General features: G+C 38.5%; 1 protein-coding gene across 1 annotated transcript; it reads left to right on the top strand.

Moving 5' to 3' along the window:
- Window positions 1–418: 418 nt before the first annotated feature.
- LOC116428482 (uncharacterized) lies at window positions 419–3,694 on the top strand. Its single transcript, XM_031980156.2, has 5 exons — window positions 419–588; window positions 826–1,031; window positions 1,129–1,264; window positions 1,533–1,733; window positions 2,216–3,694. The coding sequence occupies exons 1-5, from the start codon at window positions 520–522 to the stop codon at window positions 2,588–2,590; spliced, it is 987 nt and encodes a 328-aa protein (XP_031836016.1). The 5' UTR covers window positions 419–519; the 3' UTR covers window positions 2,591–3,694.
- Window positions 3,695–10,417: the final 6,723 nt, after the last annotated feature.

Raw genomic sequence — 10,417 nt, 5'->3', positions numbered from 1 at the left:
AACAGTGGTTCTCCGAATGATTTTCGCCACTATTTCTTATTGAACACCGTGTCAAAAGATAGGAAGATGTTGTATATCTTTTTATTGTATGGGATGAAACAGCTTGAAATTGCAGCCGATTGTTTCTAAATTTCAGACATTATAATTTAGAAATATGAAACAGTTTTAATATTAATAATGTGATTAATAGTTCTTAAACTCTTATCAATATTTTTGCAGTGGTAATCAGAAATGATTGATTTTTCATTTTCACGAGAAATAAATGTTGCAAACTTCTATTAATAAATTAAGTCTACTGAATTAGCTGAAGACTTCTCAGTATCATTCCCTGGTTAAGTTTTCACAAAATTTCGAAGTAAAGGCATTGACAGAGGGCCCTAATTACGTATTATACGTTACTGATGTAAACATTATAAGTAACACAAGGACTCTCCGGTGTTGCTAGTCGATCGGACACCTTCCAAATGGCTTCATTCGAATAATTTTGTGTAAAGAGAATGGTTTCGTGAGAAAATCAAAATGGACGCATTGAAATATGCACAAGAATTCACAACGTTTCTCAGCCGATGGACCAGGCCTGTTTTAAACGTAATGTATATGTTGAATATAATATTGTAAACAGAAATATATTGAGCGAAAGCATTTTTATGTTGTGTGATTTCGTCGATAACAATCTAAAAAGAACTATGCTGTAAATAGTACCTTTTAATTAAGAATTGCTAAACAAAATTAGTGAAATTTTCGTATTTGCATTTCGTATGTAATTATTCCATAATTATTTTTCACTATTAATAAAATAAATAATGAAATTTTCAAACACTTTAGGCGGATGGCAGTTCAACTCCTCCTTTAACAAACCAACAACTATACAACACTACGCAAGACGTGTTAAAAGTGATGCTTGGTATGAATATTCAAATGCCAGATTATTCTTCAATGCATACACCTTCGACGAAAATTGCTGTATGCACTCCGAGTGCACCATATGTGTCGAAATCGAATCTGGAATTAATTAATACTTCTCTTGGAAGGTTGTTAACATCTCTATGAACATTTGTCTCAACTTTCGTAATTGTTTTCATAATTGTACCTTATTTTAAGATTTAAAGATAACTGTTTTGTATTCAGATCGTTGGATACATTGACAGCTATAGCTGATGACAACAATGGTAAGACTGAAGTGGAAGAATCGATATCGAAAAGTCAAGAAAAATTGAATGTCGAAGAGAATAGCGAAAACAAACTGACCCCTAACGAAAAGAAGGTAGCAGTTGAATCATTATTTAATATCCTATTAAATATTCATGATTAAGCAAATTTAATCAGTAGAAATATTATTCGGTTTCACTGTAGTTGAAGATTCGAAAATATTTTTATATTAATATCTTATAATAATACACTTGGTTATAAAATGTTTTCATATATCGCGAATTTTAACTTACAATAAATTAACTGAATATTAGACAAAATGATTGTTCGTACATTACTTATTGCGTTAATTATGAAAAATAAGAATGCGTTTACACTTTCAGTTTATTTCAAGATCAAGCCCGGCTATTCACGTCACCTGTACCGGTAAATCAGGCACATTCGTTCTCGATGATGAAACAGAAACCGGTGCTGTTCTCGGGGCCGAATCTAGTCCTTTTAATCTTGAGAAAATCTCGAAAATAATGGACAGCGTAAGAGCCAACGCCTCCGATATCATATCGAAGATGGATGACATTAGAAAGGTTGAAAATTTTATCTATTACCATTTATACATATCAATGTACAAATATATATTTTTAAACATCATCCAAACCATGACACCTAGTATTTAAAACAATTATATTTAAATTAACCACATATACCTAATTCACATATAGTATTCAACACATACCAGCGTTTGTTTCAGTGACGATCCTCTCAATTATATTTTATTCCACTGAATAATTCTAAACAAACTATTGAAACAAATGAAGCTGAGACGAGTCATTGAATCCCTAAATATAATTTCGTAGCTTACAATTTTAACTATCGATATGTATATGATTAACTTCATTTTCTTTATAAAATATATAAGATTGCAACCGTCACAAACATGTGACAATGGTAGCGTATTAAACTTCTATTCGAGTGTTACTAATTAATAACTACTAATGGCTATCAGGACTCCACTATAATTTCCACTTAGCGTTCATTACTTTTAAAGAAAAACGTCTGAAATCCACAGGACTTGTTCCCACAACAGACGAAGCCAATCCGACGACTGTCTTCCATCGGAACGAACCGCTCGACGACTCTGACGAGGCCAAATCCACCGCCTAAACTCCGAAGGTCCTCTTCAGTCTTCACAGGAACGCCTACGTCCTCGAAATTGAGTACGACTGAGCAGGATTCGATCGTCGCCAGACGCAAAAGCCTCGCGGTTGGTTCGTTGTCTATTAATCAAGCGAAATCCTCGCCAGCGAATCGTTCGCCATCGGTGGCAGGCACGGCTCCGAAAAAATTGCCGTTGGCTGTTGGGAAGCCATTAAAAAATCCGAAGTACGCCCATGTGCAGAGCACGATACCGAAATCGTCATCATCGAAAAAGAATACACAATAATCCAAATGCAAGAGGTGAAGGATTTTATTCGATGAAGCTGTCGATGTGCTTAGTATGCACCGATTTTCGTGATTCTCAAATGTATTGTTGTTTTGACGTGATTGCGAACAAATTTTTCCTTCATGTTGTCAGCGGAAGGTTTTATTATCCGCGGAAAACTTTTGCTATTACTACACTGAATTCTATATTTATCGGTACGTTCGTGAGAGTTGCGAGTATAACCGCACGCTCGTCGCTTCAATGGCGTCTTGCATCAATCAACAGTCATTTCCAGTTATTCTACTTGATTCCAGATTTTTGCAAAATCAAAAGGTTTCGATTCATTTCCGATAGGAGCACTAGCTTCTGTTTGAACAGTCACGCTTTGTGTTTCTATTTCGTCTTCGTAAAGATTGAATATGCCTGATCTACCGGATCATATGGATTGCTGGACATGAACGTGGAATAAACTGAAACTGTGAACGAATTCTTATTGTTCATGATTGGCGGGAAAATCAATGTATGAATGATTGTCATACATTGCTTTCCACGTTAATGATGAAGAATTACGATAGTTTACAGCGTCATTTTACTTCGCGATCAAGTCCAGCCATTCATGTGACCAGTCCCGGAAGATCGGACGTATTTATTCGCGACGCGGATGAAAATGAAACCAAAAGCGTGGATGATCAAACAGAACTCGGTGCTGTTCTCGGAAATGAATGAAAGCCTTATGATTCCGAGGAAATCTGGAGACCAGTGGTTAGCAGACGAGTCTTTGCCCGCGATGTCATGCCAAAAATAGATAACACGAGAAAGATCAAAGAGGATCCATCAAAATCAGAGCAGGCTGAGCACATTGAAACTCAACCTTTTATTCTATCAAAATAAAGTTTTAGTTTGTTTTATTACAAACATTATTTATGTTTTTACTGCTTGTCAGTGTCTAGTTTAAATAAATAAAAACGTCTACCGCATAGATACTTTGCAACGAGCCTGGCCCATCATCTACTGCGCGAATTCTTTTATATATATACTGCGAACTGTATCGAACAATACTTTTCAACTAAAAAGTTGCAAGATAAGTTGTTATGTATTCGAATAAAAGTTTTAATATACTCGTTAGAGCGTGATTACGAAATATTTATTTGTATATACGTGTTAACAAAATAATTACGAAACGTCTGTACAAATCTAGTTCAGCTCTTCTCGAATAAAACTGCAGAAATCACTTTCCACGATAATAATAAGTTAATTTAAGGGGACTTAAGTGGTTCACGCGAGGCACGGCGTACGTTTCGAACGTAAACATAAAATGGCGGCGATAAGGAGGAAACGAGACTGACGTCACTGGTTTACGAGAGAAAAAAATGTGATCGTTTTACGAAGCCGCTCTGACGAAATGAAATTTCCAGTTGCGCGAACGAACCGAGCCACGCGAACTTTCCCAGGATCTCGGAATGATCCGCGAGGGGAAAACTGGTAAAGCAGAAAAATTGAAAAATTACGAGCCGCCTTCCCACCGCGGAGCGGTGGATACATCGGGGCGATTAAGAAACGCAAAGTGGCAGTAGCTAGATACACGAGAGGCCTGGCGGTAGCTTGCACCTGCATCCCATTGCGCCGCCGATTAGAAACACTGATGCCGGATAACTACGAGAACGTGAAACGCTGCTGCGTGACGCAAGGAACGTGAAATAATCGCGGCCCCGATCGCGATAGTACAAGATGCGTGATCGTAAAGAGTATTTGCGCGCGTGATAGCGCATCAGCCGAGTGGACGTCGCTGCGGGAATATTCACCACTTTTGATCATTTCGAAACCTGTAAATAGACTTTATTCCTTCGATCATGTCACTCTTTTGATATTCGTACTTCGTTTCTCAGTTGCCGGACGGAGGGATGCTCACTTCGCAACATTTTTCTATGAACGAAACGAGGGTTTCCGATAACTTCACAGGGCTTGTTGAAAGGTGGATGACATTAGAAAGATGTTCGCAACGCGTACATTGTCGACTATCTTATCTTTCTTATTAAGCTGTATTCCTTTGGATTACTTTGCTTCAAGGACGTAACATAATCGAAACAGAAGTATCTTACGCGTATTATAAACTGGTTTGGAAAGTGGAGGTTTAAAGTACTGAATGCTACAATATTCATTTTAAAAATGAATGGATCGTTGGAAGGACTTAAGGTTATTTAATATATTGTATTTAACTTAATATTTCATTATTTAACACGTTGAATAATTCAGTCAATTAAACGATGGTTATTTGCAAAAATCTTTGTACTATTTATATATTATACATAAGATTAACTCGCAATAATAACGAAACGATGCAGTGAAATAATTTGATATTATACTCTTTTATTTCGAGTATAAAGAATGACTGTCTGAAAAATAAGATTCTTTTGTTTCAAAATTTCGAACATAAGGAATGACTGAAAAATAAGATTCTTTTGTTTCAAAATTTCGAACATAAGGAATGACTGAAAAATAAGATTCTTTTGTTTCAAAATTTTGAACATAGAGAATGACTGAAAAATAAGATTCTTTTGTTTCAAAATTTCGAACATAAGGAATGACTGAAAAATAAGATTCTTTTGTTTCGAAATCCACGTTCGATATATTTCTGCAACCTAAAACGAAGAGGAAATATCGTACAATGTCCTTTTACTTCTTGCAATCGACAGTCAAATGTGCGGCGAGGGTCCACCAGCCGAGCCCAGCAGCATTTTATTGCGAATCAAGTCCAGCGGAACTGAAACTTCCATTTAACGGTAAGGTCTGCGGTCGATCATTTAGTTTTGCGCGCGATCCATCTTTTTGGATGACGATCGTGTTTGCGGTCGCGAGCTAGTGGCGCGTGAACTTTTCTGCCCGAACAACACGCGAGCACCGCCGCATGGAACCCGAGTACAACAGAAATTTGCTGCTGGCGGATCACAAAACCTCGATTATTTCGCGACTTTTTTCACCGGCATTCTGCTTGAACCGCAACCTTGTACTAATGTTTTTGCCGGTGGCCTTTGTTGCGTTACCACTGGTCGAGTGCGGTACCGCGTGCACTCAATCTTCAATTTCATTGTTTTGCAATGCACGGAGGAACAGGCCCACGAAACATCTTCGACATTGTAGTACATTTTCTTTGCGTCGGTTCTTTTTATCTGCTTTCGTTGATATACTTGTTCAGACACAGACAGTCTTTCATATATTAATATTGCAAGTTTAATGTACATTGTGTATAAAAGGGAATGAAATAAAGAAATTATATTCTCTACTGTGTTTCGTGTATCTATAAATATTAAATTATATTACTGTTGTGATATTATGATCATTAACTCTTTACACTCGGAAGTTTTTCACTAGAAATATTTTAACATCTTATGAGATAAAGGCGATAATTCTGAAACTAACTCGAAGAGGAATCACACGTACATTGAGGAACAAAGCTATTTTATTTCAATAATTCTCAAATTGATGCACTACATAAAGTATAATATTAAATATCAAATTTTATAGTTTTACTGTATGAAATCAGGTGAGTGATAGTCACCTACTATATGAAATAATAAAATTCTATCATTCGGAAGACTCCATTGCACATTAAATAGACAAAGAATAATCTCAAAAAATAATTTCAAACGAACATAAATCCCCAACCATCCCATCATTGTCTACATCAAACAATTTCAATAACATTCCTACATTTCCCATGAAAAATCTCCCTAACAATCGAAATATCCAAAAATTCCCGCAAGAATCGACGTTATTCGAATGTCCCGCTACAGCTTCATCCTCCCAGCCGCTCCAGCTATCACATATTTCACTTTCTATTCACTTTCTCTGACAAAAGGACACGTTCGAGCGAGTCGGTGAGAAAAAAGGAGGATCGACGAAGTCCGGGGACATTGTGCAGATTTCCATTTCTTATTCCCCGACGCGCCGGCGTCCTGAATAATCCTATCCAGCATAGACTCACGGTCCCATAATCCCTGCAACCTCATCCTCGTTTCCCCGGGCTTCTATATCCGCGATGTGGGAGTCGACTGGTGACCGACTGCTGCGCTCTCGGCCGTGGGTGTTGGAATCCTTTCACGGATGTTAAGGATGGTTTACGGGCTTGCGAGGCCCCCGACCTTGTTCGCCGCGGCTAAAGGTCGGAACATGGCCAAGTGCGGGGAATATTAGATGGTATCGCGGCCCGGTCGTACGATCCGTGTGTTGTCTTGTTCCGAGCACACCGACCGAGGAACCCATCCGCGGCGCGAATATGAAAGCATAGAGCGGGTCATTACTAGACACCGATACTTGCGCGTTTACAGCGGGTAAACGGTCTGAAAAACGTGTACAATGGGAACCGGAATGATACGTAACGCGATTTCATCTTGCTTTTTACGGATCGTTCGTTGAAATGGATGATGAAGAACGCGAGAGGCGCGTGGAATGTTCATAGCGAGTAGATGTTCCAGAAAATTTCTACAGTGGGAACTGGAATGATAAGCTGATTTTATTTTGTTTTCGGGGATACGGTTCGTTGAAGTTAATAATGAATGTGGAAGGTGTGTAAAATCTTTATAGCGAGTACATGCTCTGAAAAATGTATACAATGGGAACCGGAATGGTGTGTAACGTGATTTCATCTTGTTTTTTATGGATCGTTCCTTGAAATGGATGATGAAGGACGCGAGAGGCGTGTAGAATATTTATGGCGAGTAGATGTTCTTGAAAACTTGTACAGTGGGAACTAGAATGATGTTAAAGGTGATTTTATTTTGTTTTTTGGGGAAATGGCTCGTTGAAATTGAGAATGAATGTGGAAGGTGCGTAGAATGTTTATAGCGAGTGAATTTTCTGAAAAATTTTTACAATGGGAACTGGAATATGTAACGTGATTTCATCTTGTTTTTTATGGATCGTTCGTTGAAATGGACGATGAAGAACGCGGAAGGTGTGAAGAATGTTTACAACGAATAGATGTTCTGAAAAATTTGTACAATGGGAACTCGAATGATGTTAAAGGTGATTTTATTTCGTTTTTTGTGGATATGGTTCGTCGGAATTGATAGCGAAGAATGTAGTTAATTTGATTTTTATTTTGGGTATTTTTGTAAGAGTGGAAGATAGTATTAAATATAAACTATATTTTTGTATTTTCTCCTGGGAATTTAATTTAATATGTTCTCTTGCATTTCAGTAGAATCAAAGTAAGGTAAAATATAGGTTATGCAGGGTTGTTTCATGTTTAATTGTATGTACTGTATCCATGTGCAGTTTTGTGTCATACTATTGTACGTGAGTCAGAAGTGACTGAGTTTCATTACATTTTTGAAAAGATGAACAAGGAAGAGTGCAACGAAAGTTGAGCTGTCTTCGTAAAGATTCTGACTCTTGAATCATAGCAAAAAGGAAGAAAGTTTCCTGTTTAAAGATGGCAGAAAAATGCTATATTTAGACGTAAGTTAGTGTTTAGACGTCTGACGTGATCCATTAAGAAGGTCCGGGATGCGTACTATCTCATTGACGTAAAATGAGTCAGTCTATCGTAAGTGATTCCAACGAACGACCACTTGGCTCAAATTTCATTCAGGTGAGCGCGTCATGCTTGACCTTTGCTCACCGTTCTCGGAACTACGGCAGATCGTCACCCACGCTTCCAGTGCGAATCACAATTTTAGAGAATCAGCAGCTTCCACAATTTCCTTGAATATTCATACTTACGTTACGCAGATAATAAAAAACACGTTTCGAACTAAGCACCACTTACAATAGTGAATATAGAAATTGCAATGTCATGCAAATATTAACTTTTCGATTTGTTAGAATGAGTCTAAAAATATCTTAATTAAAATATATTTACTGAATTCTTAAATGGTGTACGGTTTGAATAAATTACACTTTGTAGTGCCATTTCATTGGAGTCTAGTCTAAAATATAAAATTCAGTATAGCCGAGTGATATAATTCAATGTTACTGTCATTAATATTTGCAATTAAGGGATCTGTGTCTGTATATCACTGAGAATAATTCAGTATTTCAAAAAAGTCTAAATTGAAGGCATAAAAGCAAGCATATAGCAGTCTCGAAGCACGAAAACTTCAGAGGGTGGTCAAACAGGTTCGAAAGTGTCTGAGATAAGCGCTAATGAGGCTTTCTCCTGATTCCTAAGCTAATGGTAACGAACGATAACGCAAAGGTAATAACCTCGTAGACCGAACAATCACGAGGCCGTTATATCTTCGAGCTAATTTACCACACTTCTTCAATGCACACTCTTTTGAAGTACGAACTCTAAAGTTCAAACTTAATCCACATATCTATTATATCCACTAGGTGTCTCGACACGAATGTAACTCAAAGCAACGCCATTTCTCGTAACTAACGATACTCTTCTGCAACAAACATTTCTATCCAAAATCATTCGATCACCTATCATCTTACAAACACCTCCGACAACTCATCATTCCTCCATACTTAAATTAACTTTCCCTTTCGAATTACACATCTCCCAACATCCCCTACTCCCAATTATCAACTACTACCCTAAATCCCAGTAGCTCAATACTCCAAACAGCCTAATTAACAATTCAATCCTTATCTCCCCACTCTACATTACCAACAACCTACAAACTCCACTTTACGGAAACAAATAAAAAATCAACCCCTGTCCCAGAAAACTACGTTATCAAGCTCCGCTCCGAAAACAAGAGAAAAAGGCGATCGGTCGGATAATGAGCCAGCAGGCCAGAGATTTTATTATCGACTACCATTTTGGAGCGCGCGATATAGCGGCGGCGCACAGTTGGGTTAACGTTCGCGGCCGTCTATCAAGCTGCAACGTGTTACGAGCGTAAAGCGGCGAAGTCGGCTGCAACGCGACCGTATTCGCGATAAGCCGGCAATTAGGGTGGTATACGCGGCCCGACGAAATATCGATAAACGCGGACATGACTCAAACACCGTGTCACCGAGAGCCGGGCTGGCGTCATCGTGCCGTGGCAGGGATTGACTCATGTGCGTGGGCAAGGTATGCGAAACGCGTGCGACGAACGGGCGCGAGAAACGACACGGTGTTCCCGCGCTTTCTGGGACACCGATAAATCCGCGTGCAAGCCAGACGCCAATCACGGCTGATATTCGTATCGGTGACGGCGGCACCCGGCGGCGGACAAAGAACCGGGGGGCGAGCTAAGAATTTCCGCGTATACCCTCGCGTCTTAAACGTCGCGTCGCGTCGGTTGCTGCACGCTGACATTCAGACAAAAGGCGGAGCTGAACGGTTCTACCGGGCGTTCTTTGAACGGTGGTCTGTACATTTAGACATTAGGCTTACGGGACGCGTATATTTGACGCGGATTGCATTTTATAAAGGTTATTCGGCAAATGATTCAGTCGACTTTGATCGAAGCAATTACACGAGTGTACATCTTGATGCTGTATCTTCCTAGCTCCGGTTTTCAACATCTGAATTAATGGATACGAGTTTTTTTAGGGACATGATACATTTCCGTAAGTTTAGTGTTAAAGAGGGTGATTCAGGGTGGGAATTTTGAAAAATGAATCTTTGGAGTATATATGTTTTTCTTTGGTTTTCGAATGGAATTCTGGTTTGCGGGGAGGCAATTTGATTGGAGATCTATTGTCGATTTGTTGTGATTGTTTTTAAATGGTGTGTAGATTTAAACAGGGTGATTCTGGGTGGAAGTTTTGCAAAATGAGAAATCCTTTGTTTTCCTTTGGTATTGAACTGGAATTCTGGTTTGTAGAGAGAGAATTCGATTGGAGATCTACTGTTAATTTGTTGTATATCATTTATGAGATTTATTATTTTCTCATTTATTGTTATTC

This window comes from Nomia melanderi, chromosome 1 (genome assembly GCF_051020985.1).
Source record: "Nomia melanderi isolate GNS246 chromosome 1, iyNomMela1, whole genome shotgun sequence".
Lineage (NCBI taxonomy): Eukaryota > Metazoa > Arthropoda > Insecta > Hymenoptera > Halictidae > Nomia > Nomia melanderi.
Note: the sequence above shows the minus strand (reverse complement) of the source record. Positions and strands in the feature narration are given on the sequence as shown.

Coding starts and splice junctions, on each gene's coding strand:
- LOC116428482 (XM_031980156.2), top strand. CDS start 520: ATGGACGCATTGAAATATGCACAAGAATTCACAACGTTTCTCAGCCGA. Junction 1,032..1,128: donor ATTAATACTTCTCTTGGAAG/GTTGTTAACATC, acceptor TTTTGTATTCAG/ATCGTTGGATACATTGACAG. Junction 1,265..1,532: donor TGACCCCTAACGAAAAGAAG/GTAGCAGTTGAA, acceptor TTACACTTTCAG/TTTATTTCAAGATCAAGCCC.